A 20375-nucleotide genomic window follows, 5' to 3' on the forward strand; every position below is an offset into this window, starting at 1 on the left:
AACTAGAGTAGACTGTGAATTAACTTGGTTTATAAGTTATTTATAAGTTGATTTATAAGTTTTATACACATTTTATATGTAGATCTTTATTGTATACAGGTCTATTATTGATCACTGTAGGTATAAGTATCAAGTATTAATAATAATAATCTGGGTATAAGGAGCGCGTACATTTAATACATTTGACAGCGAGCTCAGTAGCAGCTGTGTCACAGGCGATAGTTGTCATTTATGTCATTGGCTTGTTGCAGGGGTTACTCTCTTTATGCGATATTTAATGTAATTCAATTTTACTTGTCTTTTAACTATAAGGCTGTGTAACGATTTTGGCCCCAATTAAGGTGGACATCCCAATATTTTACTATTAAGTGATTGCCTGAGCTGCTTAGAAGGAAACATTATCGGCACCTCAACAAAGTGAATCCCTTCTACTCCCCAGAATGGGGTTTTCTCATTCTGCCAGCAGGGATTAAATATAGGGAATTTTTAGGCAGGTTATATAATGATTGAATCCAAGCGAACTGAGCTGAACACAATGGGCATTTGTACATGGAAAATATTATTTTTATCTGTCTGATAATCACTGTCTGTTTTATGTATTGGTAATGTTGCAGTTGCTGAATATTGCTTATATCGGTAGTGGATGTCAGGGCATGCTGGGAGTTGTAGTTTCAAAACAGGTGGGAAGCCACAGGTTAAAGGCTTACATGCAAACTAAGCATTATGTAAAAATTCATAATAGTATAATTATTGTTATGAGAGGAAGGTTGTCATTTTTGTGCATGAATGGGTGAAATAATGGAACGTGTAATAATTGTGAATGATGTAAGGTTGTGAGGTTAATTTAAAAAAAAAAAAAATCCAAATATTTTAAATAAAATTAAAATTAAAAATATAAAATATAAAAATACAACCTAATGTCTAAATCTTCAATAACAGAAATAGAAGTAGCATTTGACTGTCCACGAGAAGTTTCCAGCCAGTATATGACTATCTGTTTATCGAATCAGCTGTTGGAAGATGTCACATAAACTTCAGGGAAGGGACAGGAGAAACTGTTGGAATGCAGCGCTGAGGTAAGGGTGCTGTAAATAAGAAGCGAGCCCCAAAGCTTAGGCAAGAATTCAAGGCATACTTTTCAGAACATCTTAGGGTTCTGACACAGTTGTGCAGTAGATCTACTAAGAATATCTTGTGTGACATGTGAAAACTGAATGTTTCTAATACGTTTTTCATACTGGCATGTGTTTCTATGTGCCCGGAAAACTGAGCTTGAATAGACTGGTGGCTAAATTTAGCACAAGAAGAAAACTCTAAGGTTCATTCACTTGTATTTTTAAAGTTGATGTAATTTTATTTGTTAATATAAACCCCAATTACAAGAGTTTAAAAGTAAAAATTGAAAATTATTTAACAATTATTTTACTTGACAAGAAGGCCTGATTTAGTAAGGGTCGATTCACGCAGAATTTGTTGCAGAAATTTAATCTGAATGGAACTGATTTTGTGCTTGCTGCCCAAACAACCCCATTCAGATGAATGGAACTGATTTTCAGACATAGAAATTTCTGCAACAAAATCTGCTAAGTGTAAATACACTCTAAGGCTATATTCACATAGGGCAGACTTGCTGTGAAATTGTATTTGCGGAATTCGCCCAGAAATTCTGCAAGAAACTACAGTACAATGTTAGTAAATGTGCTGCACATTTTAGGCATTGGAGATTTTCAGGTCCGCAACATGTCCTATCTGTTGAAAGAAATTCATTGCAATGAAAGAAATCTGCAGCTAAGTTCCACACCAAAATCCAGGGGCACACATACCATTGCTGCAACCTGTGCAGCTGAACAGGGGCCCAGTAAGGAAGGGGGCCCACTGTCACCTTAAAGCAACCAATCGGATGTTTTTGGAGCTGTTTTCAATAGAGTCTATGAAAAACGGCTCCAAAAATGTCCTGCACTTCTTTTTCGCGGCCATTTTTTTACGCGGCCGTTATTCCCATTGAAATCAATGGGCAGATGTTTGGAGGCGTTCTGCATCCGATTTGTCGGTCGTTTTCGGCCGTTTTACGAAAAATGGCCGAAAATAGGCTGTGTGAACATACCCTCAGAGTTCAGCAATGCGTTTGATTTATTTAACTTTAATTTCAAAAGACATGAATAAACAAATTCACCAACCAACCAATCCACCAACCAGTTAAGCTGGCCATAGATGTCAAGATATTTCCAACAATACAAACTATTTTTCTGAAAATAATTTGCCTTGTAGAAAATATAATTCATTTGTATTGCTCCATGTAATTTTTTCTCTGTCTGCAGTAAACAAAACAATATGATCTAACCACCGAGAATAACAAGTGTTCCGACTAATGGAGCAGATTCTCATTGATCGGAATCAATATTTTTTTAGTGCCAGAGAAAAACCTTTATTATTAACAATTGCTAAATTTTTGATTGTTAAGGCCAGGATCACACACACAGTTTTGATTCAGCTTTTTGTTCAGTTTTTGGAGCCAAAGCTAGAAGTGGATTCAAAAGGAAGGAAAGGCATAAAAAAAAAAGAGTGATGCATATTCTTTCTTTTGTGTTCACCCCTGTGTTTGGCTAAAAAAACGGAGCCAAAACCTGCACCAAAAACTGCATGAAAACAGCGTTTGATCCTGGCCTAATGATCATTTTTATGACTACAAATCAGCTTTAGTTGGCAGACTTAGGCCTGGTTCCCATGAGTCGGATACGCTGCGTAAAAACTGTGCAGCGTATCTGACCTGGAACCCGCAGCACCTTCCGTCCGAAAAAACGTATTTTCGAACTGAATTTCCTAAGATGACGTTGCAGACCATGTGACACTGCAGCCTCTAATTGGCTGCAGCGGACACATGGGATGCAACGTCATCCCAGTTTTCCGGACTGTAGGAAGAAGGAGAGACTTCTGGGTAAGTATGATATTTTATTTTTTCCTGAGTTGAGTTTTTTGCGTTTTCCGCCGCAAATGTCGTAACACTTCAATGGGAAAAACCCGCAACAGAAAATCAACGAAAACGCAGCATAAGTTGACATGCAGATTTTAATTCCGCACTGTAGGTCAATTTATTAACGTTTATGCTGCGTTTTTTTTCCGCAGCGTGGGCCTGAGATTTTCTTAATCTCATCCACTTTGCTGCTACTGTAAATGCTGTGGAATTTCCACACAGAATTTTGTTGTGGAAATTCCGCAGGGTTTACGCTACATAGGAACCCGGCCTTAAAGTTGTCCATGCACCTTCAAAAGATGTCGGCCAAACGCTCATTCTTATTATGGTAAATATCTTTTAGCTTATGCCCTCTTCGCAATAAGCATTCTGATTTAAGTTCAACCGGAATGTTCATTACATCTTTACGTCTATGGCCAGATTAAGAAACAATTTAAAAATTTCAATCAATTTTCTATCCTAAAGTTACTGTAGTAATAGTGTCTTAACACCTTAGCATATCATGATATAAATGAAAGTCACATATTGCCTTGCCTAAAGGCTCCATGATGTACACTTACGTCAGGATGATCGTATGGGCACAGGAGCTGTGGTCGTGCGATCAATACTTTGGCTGGGTTCACACGACCATGTTACGTCCGTAAAGTACGGAACGTATTTCGGCCGGAAGATCCGGACTGAACACAGTGCAGGGAGCCGGGCTCCTAGCATCATAGTGATGTACGATGCTAGGAGTCCCTGCCTCGCTGCAGGACAACTGTCCCGTACTGTAATCATGATTACAGTACGGGACAGTAGTTCCACGCAGAGGCAGGGGCTCCTAGCGTCGTACATCACTATGATGCTAGGAGCCCGGCCCCCTGCAGTGTGTTCGGTCCGGGTCTTCCGGCCGAAATACGTTCCGTCCATTACGGACGTAACATGGTCGTGTGAACCCAGCCTTTCAGGGCCAGTCAACAGGTGTATTGGCCAGTCAATAGCGACCACAGCATCTAAGAATATAAGAATCTTGACAAAATAAGTGGGCTCCCTCTGTCAGTCCATTGGCGCCCTGTGACGTGATTGCGAGGTGCAGAAGGGTTACCATGGCAGCTTGGGCCTAACAAAGGCTAGTATCTGCCAGAGGCATAGTCTAATAGATTGCTTGTCAGTTATACACTGACAGACAATAATGCTTTGGTTACCCCTAGTGGTAACAAAAAAAAAAATTAAATGAAATAATGAAATCTCTTATATAAAAAAAGAATACATTTTTTACAAATAGTAAATCCTACAAAATCACATATGGTTACTGCCGCAATCGGAATGACTCATAGGTTACATATTATTTGTATCACACTACGTATGGTGTACAAAAAACAAAAAATATTGTTGATTTGCTGTTTTTTTTTCCGTTTCCCCCAAATTTTTTTAACAACACTTAATTAATAAAATGTATGTGCCCCAAAATGGTACCAATAAAAGTTACAACTCATCTTGTGAAAAAGAAACCCTTATACAGCAATACTGATAGAAAATAAAAAAGTTATGGCTCTTGGAATGCGGCAACACTAAAATAAGAAAAATAAAGGCTGGTCTGCCAATAGGCATTTGAATAAATTTTGTATAAATAGTACATGTGAATATAAAAAACTTCGTAATATATCTTATTACAGAAAAAGGTCTTTCTCCACTTTTCAGGCTCCTACCCCCTCTCATCCCTTCTAGCTGTTCACTCACTCAGAATTTACTGCTAAATCTGTCTCATCAAGACGAGACGGACTTACAGACCAGGTTACAGTCGCCAATAGAAGTCCATGGAAAGGGGAGGGGGAGGGAGCAGGAGCAGCAACAGAGTGAGAGGGAAGCAGAGAGAGACACAGAGATGCTGCTGCAGCTTCTAGTAAGCGTTATATCTAACCCCAGTGCTGGATACTCAGCTACACTGCTCATTACTGCTGTATGAACTACTCCATTCTGCTGCAGCTTTTATATATACATATATATATATATATATATATATATATATATATATATATATATATACATATATATAAACATATTAAAAAAATTATATATACAGTATATATATATATATATATATATATATATATATATGTTCACAGTATTACAGCCATCTCCCATTCACTTCAATGCGAGAAGGTTCTAACAATGTGGTCCACCGCTACTGCTGTGTCGGCGATTTGCAATACAAGTAGTCACCAGAATAAAGGGGAAGCAGCGCTCATACGAGTGCTGCGGTCCATTCAAAACAGCAGATCGGCAGGGGTCCCGGCAGTCGGTTCCCAACCGATCAGATATTGATGGCATATCCCGAGGATAGGCCAGAAATTTTTAGGGACTGGACAACCCCTTTAACATTGCCTAGAAAGTTAACTACACAAACCTGGCTCTGTTATGCTAGTTTTTGTATTTCAATAGTTTTTTTTAATTCTGCTACGTATTCCATAATTTAAATGAATATACTATCTGGAAGGGAAATGTGGGATTATAACGTTAAACATCCTATTACAATAACCATGGGTGGTAATATGGAGTTCGGCCTCCTTTTATGGCTATAACAGCCTGACACTTTGCTGAGAAGGCTTTCCACAAGATTTTGGAGTGCGTCTGTGGGAATTCAGCCAAAATAATTCAGAATTCTGTGCAGGCAGCATGAGTTCCTTAAACCAAATTTGTCACACCATGTATTTATGAATCTCCTTTTGTGCACAGGGGCACAGTCATGCTGGAACAATAAAGGACCCTCCCCAAACTGTTGCCACAAAGTTGGAATATACAGTTGTGTAAAATGTCTTTGTAGGCTGTAGCATTAACCCTTCAATGGAAATAAGGGTCATAGTCCAAACACTGAAAAACAGATTATTATCTCTCCTCTACCAAATTTTACAGTAGGCACTATGAATTCTCCTTGCATCCGTGAATTTTAGATTCATCAATCAGACTGTCAGATAGTGAAATGTGGTTCACCACTTCAGAAAATACCACTCCAGCCAATGCTTTCAATTGCGCATAGTGATTTTAATGTCCGATTACATGAGCAGATATTCGTATTAGCGATCTTTGATACGATTGCTGTTAGCACTCTAATAGCGGTTACAGACAAGTATTTACACACAACGTTATTAATAATCGTTAACAATGCATTGTTTGGTCCCCTGTTTAACAATTTCACATATCTGCTATCAAACGATTCATGTTGACATACCACAATGTCAGAACGACAAATTACCTTTTTTTGTTCACATAAACGATTATTTGTATGATCAATGAGGTTTTATAGCTAGTCGTACAGTTGCTTCACCTATTCACGGTAGACTATTATCGTGCACAATTGTTCGGTAGCGTTGGATTCTGACCGATTATCTACTATTGTAAATAGACCTTTAGGTTTGTGTGCAGCTGCTAGACTATGGTAACCCATTTCATGAAGCTCCTGACGCACAGTTCTTGTGCTGATGTCACATGTAGAGGCAGTTTGGAACTCTGTAGTGAGTGATGCAACAGAGGATAGGTGATATTTATGCATCTCCCGAATTAGCACTGTGCTGCCCCACTCCGAGTTTGCATAGTCTACCGTTTCATGGCTGAGCAGTTGTTACACCTAGACACTTCCACTTTACAATAACAGCACTTGCAGTTGACTAGGGCAGATCTACCAGACCAGAAATTTCACAAACCAACTTGTGGCAAAGGTGGCATCCTATGACAGTGCCACATTTAAAGTCACAGAGCTCTTCAGTATGACCTATACTACTAGTAGTGTTTGTCTATGGAGATTGTCTGGCTGTGGGCTTCATTTTATGTACCTGTTTGCAATTGGTGTAGCTGAAATACTTGATCTCAAAGATTAGGAGGGGTGTCCATATTCTTTTGCCTATATAGTGTATGTTTGCAATAGGGTATACAACCTTTTGTTCACGCTTCTATTAAGTTGTGCCTGGGTGATTGGTTTAATCATTATTTTTTATTTTTTTCTTATTCAGGGCTCAGACGCAGTGAGAGTCTTTCTGAAAAACAAGTTAAAGAAGCCAAGTCTAAATGTAAAAGTATTGCTCTTCTCCTGACTTCCGCTCCAAACCCTAATTCCAAGGGGGTGTTGATGTTTAAAAAGCGGCGCCAAAGGGCCAGGAAATTTACGCTGACAAGCTACGGCACAGGGGAACTTGATCGATACGAAGACGAAGAAGACGATAACGAGGAAGAAGAAGAAAATAAAGAGAATACTTTTGAGGTCACTTTGTATGGGGCTACTGAATCAGATCTAGATGAAGATTTCTCATCAGATCCTGAAAACAACGCACATATTGTAACTTTTGACTGGGACACTGGGCTAGTAGAGGTTGAAAAGAAACTGAATAGTACTGAAGCAATGGAGGAACTTCCAGAGACCAAAGGTAAAGGGGTTCTCATGTTTGCAAAGAGGAAGCAGAGGATGGATGAAATATCAGCAGAGCAAGAAGAGATGAGGAAACACAGTGTGGAAGAGAATGTATCATTTACAGAGAATGTTAATAAGACAATTTCATATCAGGCGCAGCAGCAACAGCAAACCATTAAGACCCAGAGCTGTATAAGTAAAAGTTATATAGAGGTCAGCAACAGCCAGCAAAGGGTACAAAATGGTATTGCTGGAGCAAATGAGTCAAACAATTCATTTCAGTCGTCTTTAAACAGAACAGCAAGACCCTTCGGTGGAGGTCAAAACCAAACAGCATTGCCATTTTCACCTACCAGAAATATAGCAAGCCCTATGTCAGATGTACCTGCACCACCTCCTTATTCTTCAGTCACTCCACCTCCTGAACCAAGATTTCAAGTTTCTTCACCAGTGCCTAATAAAGCCCAGTCAGCTGTTTGGGCACCATCCTACCCTATAGAACAAATTGCTTCAAGAGATGAAAGAATCGCAGTTCCAGCAAGCAAAACAGGGATCTTATTGGAAGCTAAGCGTAGGAGCACAAAACCTATGTTCACTTTTAAGGAGCAGCCAAAAGTAAGCCCAAATCCAGAGCTTCTAACACTTGTTCAGAATAGGGAAGGTAAACGTGCTACTGGCAATGAGTCAGGACCAGAAGAAGACTACCTCAGTCTTGGAGCAGAGGCTTGTAATTTTATGCAGGCTCACAGTGGCAAGCAAAAAACACCTCCTCCTGTTGCCCCAAAACCATCAGTCAAGTCTCCAACTACAGTGATGCCAACATCACCAGTATGGACCCCACCATCTGCTGCTCCTACACAGCAACCGTTTGCAATCCAGAATTCATTTCAAAGCCAAGGTCCTGCAGAAGCCACTGTGGCACACTCAAATTTTCATTACAACCCTCCAAACACTCTTAATTTATCTGCTCCCACCAAAGGTCCTCCTATGGTATCTACAGGTTTAAGCTACATATCTAAACCTAAAACATCACCCACTACTCCATCAGGGTCTGCAGGTCCAGCCTATGAGATGCCAGCTTTAAAAGGAAAAGGAGCAGAACTATTTGCCAGGAGACAGTCTCGGATGGAAAAATTTGTGGTAGATTCAACCACTGTGCAAGAAAAGGCAGCTCGACCAATTTCTCCAACTCCATCATTACCATGTTCTTGGAAATATTCTTCCAATGTCCGAGCCCCACCTCCATTAGCATACAATCCAATCCAATCACCACTTTATCTCCCAGCAGCAAGCAAGCCTGGATCCAAGACTGGATCCTCAGCTATGAAGAAGAAGCCTACAAAAGCACTGAGCGCTCTTGAAGTAATGAAACACCAACCATATCAGCTTAACTCTTCTTTATTTACATTTCAAGCACCTTCTGCTAGTACATCAGATACAGAAGCACCTAAGAAAATCACAAAGTCAAACCTTCCCCCTCTTGCAAAGCAAACTCAAGCTGCAAAACCAGTCAATGCTTCTTACATCAATGCCCAGCCAACGCCTGAATATCCTCAGCCAGTGTACAACACCCAGCCTTCCTTCCAGTCAAGTGTCTTCACTCCTACCAGCGACTCCTACCCCTCAGTGGGCTATGCGATGCAGCCTAGACAAGAATCACCAGTAGCAACATTGATAGCTCCTCCAAGGCCGAAATTTTCTGCAAAGAAAGCTGGTGTTGCAGCCCAGGTGTGGAAACCAGAAGTTGGTGAAGAATAGTATTCAGTTTATAAATGTATTTCCACTTGTAGAGGGAAAAATAGTTTGCAGTGGTGATCCAACAATGCCATATGTCCTGGCTATACTTAATACCGTAGCATTGTATCATCCTTTAAAATGGGTCCAAATCATTTATCACCTTTAAAAAATAAATTGCACATAGGTTTTCCTATATATGTGTGTGCGTATATATAACTTCATTACAGTACTTGGCAGTAATTAATGTCCCAATTGGATGCATACATTTGTATACTATTAAGTAATCAGGACTGCTGGGTTTGTGCTTCAACAATGAGTGTAGTGACTACTGATCACTATATATAAAGCTAGTATGCAATAACACTTTCTATTGTCTGTCCAGATGCCAAATATGTTAATGTTAACATATCTCCTTAGGTCAGTGATAAAGCCCGTGGTAGAGAGATATTTACAATATGAGGAGTTTTTGTGCAACGTATACTTTTAGTTAATTTATCTTGGGTGATGAGTGAGTTTGTCATATTTTATTTATTCTCATAAAAATGTACTAGACAAATGTACAGTATGTCATAGATAGCATCATGCACAATATAGATGAGATATCAGATCCCATTTGTTGTCTTAGTCTTAGAAATCTACATTTTTGGACTGGCACCTGGAAATTGATGTGCTTCTCCAATTCTAGCTATGTAGAGATAATATATTGAATGAATGAATGAATGAATGAATGAAAGTGTAAGAGAGAGTACATCAGTTATGGTTATGTTGAGTATGTTTTATATATAGGCTACGGTGGGTGGTTCAGTTAATGTATTGTATTTAGTATTTTTGTTATGAAGCAACATTTGATGGGGGTAACTATTATGAAAAGCTCCTGCGAATTCACTAAAATAGCCCAGATTACCTGTGGCCATCTTGTGATTATGGCAAATATGGAGTATTTTATGAATATACATCATGACTTGATGAACGCTACTTTTTTTACTAGCCGAAAGTTTTATAGTTACACACCTATCTGTACATTTTACTTTTTTTGCTTTTATAACTGTAACCAGCATTAGCTACCACAGCTCGTGATGAGCCTTTTTTTTTAATATACGGAAGCGTCTACACTTTTCTGTATAAAGGGCTAGTTGGTTTGAAGAGTTGATTATATTTTTCAGCCGCCATTTAATGTAGTAAACCCTATTATGACAAAAGAGAGATTGTTCACATGTATGTTCACCTTGCAGAAAGTAATTTCTCCCAATCATTGCTGGCCATTCATTTTATTTTGATGTTAGTTCTAGTCACTTGTTAAATTTCTTACAAGTTTTACAACATAAATAACACCATAAGAATGCAACCTCAAAATAATAAAAGCAGGATATCACCATATATGAAGTTAAGTGAATACAGTAAATTCACAGAAAAATACCTATACTTACCGATCGATACAAGACAGGTTAAAACACCTGTTCCCGTCAGGATGCAAGCAAGCCCCAAATCTATATCCGGAGGTAGCACAGGTGCAAAATACTGATGAACATCTACTTACACACCTATCATCCATGAAGGGGGAGGCTGTTTAGTGTTATAATTGCACACAGATAAGGCTTCCATAAGGTGCCAATCACACAGTTATGTGTAGGGTACCATGCTGGCTTACAGTTCCACCGATGCTGGCCAGCACCTTCTAAGTGCATTACACAAATTACTGAGTCCCCATTCTCCCCCAACATCACAAGGCCAAACTGTATCCTGCAGAAATACTAAAAATGACAACCATGAGGCATTAGCTGATAATTGATCCAAAATATGCAAGCTTGCAACCCGCATCAAGGGTTCTCATTGTCTTGCGTGACCGTATACTAGCATTACAAAGAAAATAACAAACATAAAAAAAATCAAATACATTATTTTTACATTTAAATGCACTTTAATATCATGCACAAGATAGATGCCAAAATCCCCCTAAACCTTTTAACCAACATTTGTCATGTAAAACGAACATGTGAAGTGCAGACCAACTTGAAACTGCATTTCATTGTATAGAGTTTATTAGGCTAGTATATACAGGAGAAGTGGTCCCTCCTGGCACTGGCTCATACCATCACAACCACCAATCTTAGGACATAACAACCCATTGTATGCTCACCCCCACTTCCCCTATATATTGGAGATGACAAATGTGGTTTAACCTTAAAGGGGTTTTCCCATTAGGGACATTTATGACATATCCACAGGATATGTCATAAATGTCAGATAGATGTGGGTCTCACCTCTGGGACCAGCACCTATCTCCAGAACGGGGACCCCTAACCCCGTTCTACCTCTCTGTGTTGCAGCTGAAGCGTGTGATTCCTGACCATGAAGAAGAAAACAGCATAGCTCGCTGATCTAAGCTAATTTTGTAACTCCCATAGTAGTTAATGGCAGTTACGGAAGCAGCGTAGAATGTGACCTACGCTGTTTCCGTAAATACCATTCAGTTCTATGGGATTTATGGAAACAGCGTAGCTCAGCGAGTTACGCTGTTATTGTCTTCATGGTCGCTTCAGACGCAACACAGAGAGGTAGAACGGGGTTTATGGGGCCCCATTCTAGAGATAGGTGGAAGGTCCCAAAGGTGGGACCCGCATCTAGCTGACATTTATGACATCCTGTGGATAGGTCATAAATGTCCCTGATGGGAAAACCCCTTTAAGAATAGTTGGTTCTTCCTTTGTTTGCTAACATTGCAGCCACAGTGGAATAGATGAGCCATGTACAAATTCACTACACCAATAGAAAAAGGGGTTAGAGCCAAGGTGAGCAGGGACCTCTATCTGAGTGAGCCCAACATTGTAGCAGCCGCAGGCGCTACTTTTATAGTACCTATGCTCTTGGAGCCCATAAGCGTAGAAGACAGATATTTATACACATAGATCATTGACATCAGCCTCCATACTATATTACAATCCTAAACCAGAGATCTTGATAACACAACAAGGTCAATGAGACAATTTGCTGCTTTCATACACTTTTTATGATTATTTTTTCTAAAGTGTTTATTTCACTTTATATTTTGTTGGTTTTGTTATACTAGTAAATTAGAAACGGCTCTAGTAACATGGATGTATCCCTGATATTTAACGCCAAGTCTAGTAAGATAGTGAGATAAGCAGTGTTATTACCTGTAATCATTGATTTCTTCATATCTAAGCTGAAAATAAGACAATGGAGGGAATATATTAAGACTGGCGTTTGAAACGGCAGTCTTAAATTAATCTAAGTCAGCGGGTAATGCGCCTAATTTAATAAGAGCTGCACATCTCCTAAATAAATTTGCCGTATTCGTGCGACAGAAATGCAATTCTATGCCTGCTATGGGCATGTGTAGATTTGTGCCATATTTTACACCAGTTTCTGGTAAATCTGTTGTTCTTTTGAAGGCCCCATCTCCTCTACTAAACCTCAACCTCTTATCTATCCACTTTAGAAAAGTGGGGAGGGGAGTAAAAAGTTGCACATTTTAGTGTAAATATGGTGTGTGCCAAAATGTGTGACTTTTTAATGCCAGTAAGCTGGCGTAAAAGCTTTTAAAATATTCCCCCCATGTTCTTTTATAAAGCTCACAAAAGTCCAAGTTGACTGCCATATTATTATTGTGTTTAGTACAGTAGAATCATACTATTAAATGAGGTCTTAGCTCACTTATGTAGAGTAGATGCCATCATCCACTGTATATCTTAAAGTCAAGTGCTTTTCTCTGTCCTGTGGTGGTATCTGCCATCTCCCGATTTCTTACGTCCTTGATTTGGTGATTTTGGTGATTCGTTTAATTGGCAAATTACCCTTTGAAATATCCTTAGTATCTATTCACACCATGATAGTGCACCATAGTGCTGCCTTATCATATGTACAGCTGCTTCCAGAAAGCACTAGGGCCACTTCCAGCCACTTGAGAAAGAAGCTAAGTAATCAACAATGCAGGAGGCTCGTCATGTCTCTGGAATTTACCAACCGTACTATGTCAACCTTTGAGTTTGAAGACCTCATATCAGCAGAGATGTCTGTCCTCAATATAATTCCAGAGGTGACTGTGAGTGAGCATCTCCTTTTGGGGCCAGGTTAAAGTTAGAGAAGAGATTGTATTTCATAGCAAGAGTATGTGTGCTGCATTTAGAGTTACATATATAAGCAATGGCTTTCAAGTAACTTCGGATGATATTCTCTGGTGTGAAAGCCCAGCTAGGAAAAATACCTTTATTGTGTAAATTGGTAAATATCGCTATTATGGTACTATTAAGAGGGGTAACTTGAAGCTCCTGGGCCCCTATGCAAAATCTGTAACAGAGCCCCCCACCTACTATGTGCCATTTATAACACTGGTGTCTTATTGTGTGACAGAGGGTCCTTTAGACCCCCTCAGGCATCGGCTACTGGGTGTGACAGCTATCTCTTTTTTTTTTTTTTCCTATCTCTGAACCACCTACAGCTACACCCCTGGTAAAATTCTTGTTTCATAACTTAGCAAAGAAAGGTATCCTGCAGTAATGGAAGAGCAATCGACTCATTATGGGAACTGAATATCCTATAGCCTCCCCCCCCCCCTCAAAATGTCACCGGTTACACCCCTGTATTTACTAGAAGATCATTCTGTTTCTTTTTCCTTCTTCGCATTTTCATACTTCCATTGTTGATTTGCTGTATTTTTCACTCCAGCATTAAAAACTATTCCTGTCTTCTCCTTCTGTCTCCTGCATCTTCTTTTAGTGCATGCTTCTTTTAGATCAGCCATTTTGTCATGTTAACTGAATGGGATACTAGTAGTATACTGACTATCACTGTAAATGGGTTTTCTGAGATTTATAAAAAGCCTTCTGTGTTCCTAAAATAGTGAATAATGAACTTAGTAATAGAGTACATTTTCATATGTTCTTCGAGTGCCACCACAACTGATCTCTCTTGGACCTTTCGGCTTAGTGTCTTAAATGTATGTGTCATCTATAGCACCGATCCCCAACCTTTATTGCACCAAGGACCACTTTCATGCAAGACCATTTTTCCACGGACCGGTGGTGGTGGTGGGGGGAGGGATCACACGCATTACAAAACACCCTGCAGACTGCAATTAAATGGAAATAAAATAAAAATGAAAACGTTTTTAGGGTCAGTTCACACATTGCGTAAATTCGGAATTCGTTGCATAATATACGCAGCATAATACAGTGGCAGCAAAGTGGATGAGGGAGAACAAATCTCATCCACACACTGCGTAAATAGTGAACGGAAAACACGCTCAGAAATTGACTTGCGGTGTGGAGTTTTATTCCGCAGCATGTCAATTGTATTTGCGTAAATGCTGCTTATTTGTTGCGGGTTTTCCCTTATGAATTCAATGGGGAGGTAACACCCACAACAAATAGCAGTTGTTGCGTTTATTGCGGCGGAATCATAGTGATTCCACCGCAAAAAACGCAATTCAAAGAAAAAAAAAATCTTATACTTACCCAGAAGTCTGTGTTTTTTTCTCCAGGACAGCCTCCTGGGATGACGTTTCATCCCATGTGACCACTGCAACCAATCACAGGCTGTAGACGCGGTCACATGAGATGAAACGTCATCCCAGGAGGCCGGCCTGCTAGCAGTTTTCTGTAGCGGACATTCCTGGCATAAAACCGCACCACAGTTTGGTGCGGTTTTTCTCCCCGGAATTCCTTGCGGCCATCAGGGTGGATACCGGATACCGCAGCCCACTACCAAATCCAGAAAATCCAAAGCAACACAGTTGTAGTAGCAGTAGCGGGTGCTATCCCCAGCTCACTACCCTCCAGCAGATGCAAAGTAAAGTGGACTTTTAATCTATTCAAAGATGCACCGTTTCGGTCAAACAGGAACCTTTCTCAAGAAATTAAGTGTTACATACCAGGTATATAAAAGTAACAAAGTTAATTATCAATCAATATACATCAGTATACATCAATATACATCCAACACAATCAGTGTAATATTAGAGTGCAAAGTGTCATCCATTTTTGTCAAAATGCAGTAGTAATTAGTTAGCTTCACGTAGTATTAACCCCTTCCCGACATTTGTCGTATGGATACGTCATGGAAAGCTAGTGCTTCCTGCATTTTGCCGTATCCATACGACAAATGATGGACACCGGCTCAGAAGCTGTGTATTACAGCTGACATCCAGCTGTAATGGTGGGGACCGAAATTAGCTTCGATCCCCGCCATTAACCCCTTAAATGCAGAGGTCAAAAGGGATCGCTGCATTGTAGGGAGTTTGCAGCTCATCGGCACCCCAGCAATGAAATTGCCAGGGTTCTGATGGCTGCAAAGGCAACTGGAGGCCTAATACTGGGCCTGAAAGGTTTCCGTAGCCGACGGCAAGATGGAGCCGGCTCAGGAGCTGAGCCGGCATCATCAGCGGTAAATGTCAGCTGTACGTTACAGCTGACATCCACCTGTAATGGTAGGAACCAGAGCTTGCTCCGATCCCTGACATTAACCCTTTAGATGCAGCGATCGAAAGCGATCGCTGAATCTTAGAGGTTGCTAGCTGATCGACAGCCCGCCATGCGATAGCAGGGCTGCCGACTGCTGTTATGACAACAGGAGGTCTAACAATGGTCTCCTGCTCTACCATTACGGAAGTCGATTAGGCCCTGCCAGGAGGCAAAGCCTAATTTAAAAAACTATACCAGAATTTCTGTTTTTTGGTCACTTTGCCCTACAAATATTGGAATAAAAAGTGATCAAAAAGTCGCAAGTATCCAAAAATGGTACCTATAAAAACTATAGCTCGTCTCGCAAACAAACAACTCATACAGCTCCGTCGACGAAAATGTTTTAATGTTATGGTTCTGACAAGATGGCTACAGAAAAATTTCATTCTGATTACAAAAGTAATTTTATTGTGCAAAAAGATGTAAAACAAAAAAAGTGCTATAAATTTGGTATCACCGGAATCGTACTGACCCGCAGAGTAAAGTTAACATGTAATTTATAACGCATGGTGAACGCTGTATAAAAATAACTAAAAAACAATGAAAGATTTGTAGTTTTTTTGGTCATCTGGCCTCACAAAAAATAGGATAAAAAGTGATCAAAAAGTCGCATGTACCCCAGAATGGTACCAATTAAAAACGACAGCTTGACGCGTAATAAAACAGCCACTACGTCTATCAAAAAATACAATTAGTTAAGGCTCCAATAAGTCAGGAAATAAAAATATGCAGTTGTGCAGGCCCGAGGGGAACATTTCTTCTGTTTCAAGAGGCGATTTATCGAGGCCCTAAAATGAGGGAACCAGGAAGGGTAGGGCCCGAATATATCTGCTGGAAGCGAGGGTGCCCGTATTATATCAGGACAACACTTCCCAGCAAAATTCCCCAAACTGCAAAGGTGCGGAGTGTGTACCAAAAGGGGGATAAGGAAGTACATAATTTATCAGTGCGACACTGGCCTGTGCAGAAAGGATTGCTTCACAGCAAAATACACATCTATGGATTATTTTATAGGTTTTTTTTACCCCATTATTATACCACCTGACTATGCCCCTGATGTACTTTGACCAGCTTACATATGCCCCCACATTATAAACTGAAATACCAGTAATACCCAAACAAAGCTACTACCAAGCAAAATCCATGCTCCAAAAGCCAAATGGCGTTCCCTCACTTCTGAACCCACCAGTGTGCCCAAACAGCTGTTTACTTCCACACATATGCCATCGACATACCCGGGAGAACCCTTTTAACAATTTTTGGGATGTGTGTCTCCAGTGGCACAAGCTGGGCACAACATATTTGCCACTAAAATGGCATATCTAGGGAAAAATCTAAATTTTTACTTTGCACCATCCGCAGCGCAATCATTTATGGAAAAGACCTGTGGGGTAAAAATGCTCACTACACCCCTTAATAAATGCCTTGAGGGGTGTAGTTTCCAAAATGGGGTCACTTCTCAGGGGTTTCTTTTATTATTTCACATCAGAGCCTCTGCAATTGTGAACCAATACTTTGTTAATCGCCAAATTAGGCCTCAATTCAACATGGTACTCTTTAACTCTCGAGCCCTGTCAAATGTCCAGGAAAAAGATTAGGGCCACATGTAGGGTGTTTCTAAAACCGGGAAACACAGCATAATAATTAGAGACCTGTCTTGTTACGGTGGCAAAAGCTGGGCACCACATATTGGCATATCTATGAAAAAATCCCATTTTCACTCTGCAACATCGAGTGCACACTAATTTTTGCAAAACACCTGCGGGATTAACATGCTCACTACACCCCTAGGTGAATACCTTGAAGGTGTAGTTCCAAAATGGGGTCACTTCTGGGAGGTTTCCACTGTTTTGGTCCCACAGGGGCTTTGCAAATGCGACATAGTGACCAGAAACCAATCCAGCAAAATCTAAACTCCAAAAGCCAAATGCCGCTCCTTCCCTTCTGAGCCCTACCGTGTGCCAAAACAGCAGTTTACAGATTTAGCCGTCTTTATCTTGATTTTTAACGCATTAAATACACAGTGGCCTTTATCTTGACTTTTTCAATGACTTTTCAATGGCTTTTGTTGTGTGTTATCACGCTGCAGCAAGTTATCAGAGTCAAGTTAAAGATGGCTACACCCGTATGGCCACAAATGAGGTTTTGCCATACACGGGAGAAATTGCTTTACAAATGTTGGGGTTCTTTTTTTCCTTTATTTCTTGAGAAAATGTAAAATTTTGAGCTAAAACTACGTCTTATTGAAGAAAAGGGTTTGTTTTTATTTTCACTGCCCAATTCTAATAAATTCTATGAAACACCTGTGGGGTCAAAATGCTCATTACACCACTAGATGAATTCCTAAAGGGGTGCAGTTTTCTGAATGGAGTCACTTTTTGGGTGTTTTCACTGTTTTGTCCCCTCAGGGGCTTTGCAAATTGCGACATGGCTTCGGCAAACCATTCCTGCTAAATTTGAGCACCAAAAGCCAAATGGCGCTCTTTCCCTTCTAAGCCCTGCCGTGTGTCCAAATAGCCATTTATGACCACATGTGGGGTAATATTTTACTCGGGAGAAATTGCTTTACAAATGTTGCAGTGCTTTTTCCCCTTTAGTCAGAAATAAATTAGCTAAACCTACATTTTCTTTGAAAAAATTTAGATTTTAATTTTCACGGCCTACTTCCAATAATGTCTGCAATAAACCTGTGTAGTTAAAATGCTCACTATACCCCTAGATAATTTCCTTGAGGGGTGTAGTTTCCCAAATGGGGTCACTTTTGGGGGGTTTCCACTGTTTTGTCACCACAAGAGCCCTTGAAACCTGACATGGTGCCTAAAATATATTCTAATAAAAAGGAGGCCCCAAAATCCACTAGGTGCTCCTTTATTCTGAGGCCGGTGCTTCAGTCCATTGGCATGCTAGGGCCACATCTGGGATATTTGCTAAAACTGCAGAACTTGGACAATAAATATTGAGTGGCATTTGTCTGGTTAAATATTCTGTGTTACAAAAAAATTGATCCAAAAATTTGTCCATTTCACCCCTACTTTGCTTTAATTCCTGTCAAAAGTCTAAAGGGTTAAGAAACTTTCTAAATGCTGTTTTGAATACATTGAGGGGTGAAGTTTTTAAAATGGGGTGACTTATGGGGACTTTCTAATATATAAGGCCCTCAAAGCCACTTCACAACTGAACTGGACCCTGTAAAAATAGCCTTTTGACATTTTCTTGAAAATGTGAGAAATTGCCTTGTAAAATAAAAGTATGTTCAAAAGAATGATGCCAATCTAAAGTAGACATATGGGGGATGTTAACTACCAACACATTTACGTGGTATAACTGCATGTCTTACATGCAGATACATTTAAATTTAGAAAAATGCCAATTTTTTTAAATTTTTCCCTAAATTTGGGTGTTTTTCACAATTAAATACTGAATGTATCGAGCAAATTTCACCAGTAACATAAAGTCAAATGTGTCATGAGAAAACAATCTCAGAATTGCTTGGATAGGTAAAAGCACTCCGAAGTTATTACCACATAAAGTGACACATGTCAGATTGGAAAAATGAGGCTCTGTCAGGTAGGTCAAAAGTGGCCAAAGAGGGTAGGGGTTAATAAAATACATATCATTCATATACAAAGCATATAAAGTGCATATTACATTTAATAACCAACTAAAGTGCACCTGTGCCTTGTAATGTGTCCACCAATCAGGAGTCCCCTTTCTTTTTTTTTTTTAAATAAATTAGTAGTGCTGTTGCATAACATTACTCTACGTCTCCATGCACATTTATATGCCATACTTCCTGTTTGGGCTGGCCATGTGCCACGTGACATTGCAATGTGACCAGTACTATCCCATATGGGTATCAGTTAACTGCAGTCATCACAGCAAGTGTGAATACTGCCCTTGTTCTATCTATAGCAAAAAGGGAAAGTGTTAGTCCACTGACCGCATATAGCAATTTGTATATATAACAACCACATATAGAGGTGCAATCTACTCCGGACCGCATATAGCAGTACAATCCACCTCAGACTGCATATAGTGGTGGATGGCATTCCGGACTGCATGTAGCGGTACAATGCACTCTGGACTGCATATAGCAGTAACGGTCACAGCATGTTTGTAATAAAGTGTAGACATTTTGGTGCAGGCACTAATTAAATACACATTAGCGCAGTTTCCAGGAACGCAATCTCCTATATGAGGAGCTGCGTTCCCATGGGAACTGGGTTACAAACTACAGCAGGGCTAATCTATCATAGATCAGCCCTGCTGTAGGGTCTAGTCTTTCTCGAAAAGACGTAGTTAGCTGAAGATGGGCTTATAGACTTCTTTGAGCCTGTCTTCAGCTAACCCAGCCTCTCCGAGAAGAGCAGAAAATAGCCGAAGTTATCCCATTACAGTTGAAGGTGCACTGCACTCGGTTTTACGCTTCTGATCCTTCATTTCAGCAGTCGGTGGGGGGCTCAGCACTTGGACCCCCACCGATCAAAACTTCTGACCAGTCTCTATGACATGTCACAAGTTTTATAAAACGACAGTTACTCTTTAAAATTTACCAGAAATATTTATGGTAACTTCAAAATAAGGTATATAATTAATAGTTAAAAAGGTAAAACAGAGGGTGAAGTATATAGGAGAAATAAATTGACAATTATAAAATCTTCTTTCCTAAGTTGCAGACCAGCAATCCTGTTATTGTCCACATTAACTTTAGGACACTTTTTCTTCACAACACGACTTGAATGACGCGACACAACACCACACGACACCAATTAATTGTGCCAGCAAGAGTGGTTTTTATTAATTTTGT

At 39.9% G+C, this 20375-nt stretch overlaps 1 protein-coding gene across 1 annotated transcript in view; it reads left to right on the forward strand.

Moving 5' to 3' along the window:
- LOC142735665 (synaptopodin-2-like) overlaps positions 1-20375 on the forward strand; it is a 79895-nt gene that overhangs the window by 21403 nt on the left and 38117 nt on the right. Inside the window, exon 3 of the mRNA XM_075849605.1 lies at positions 6958-9080. Within this exon, the coding sequence (XP_075705720.1) occupies positions 6958-9080 (2123 nt within the window). The remainder of the gene's footprint in view (positions 1-6957; positions 9081-20375) is intronic.

The sequence above is a fragment of the Rhinoderma darwinii genome, chromosome 1 (assembly GCF_050947455.1).
Source record: "Rhinoderma darwinii isolate aRhiDar2 chromosome 1, aRhiDar2.hap1, whole genome shotgun sequence".
Classification (NCBI taxonomy): domain Eukaryota; kingdom Metazoa; phylum Chordata; class Amphibia; order Anura; family Rhinodermatidae; genus Rhinoderma; species Rhinoderma darwinii.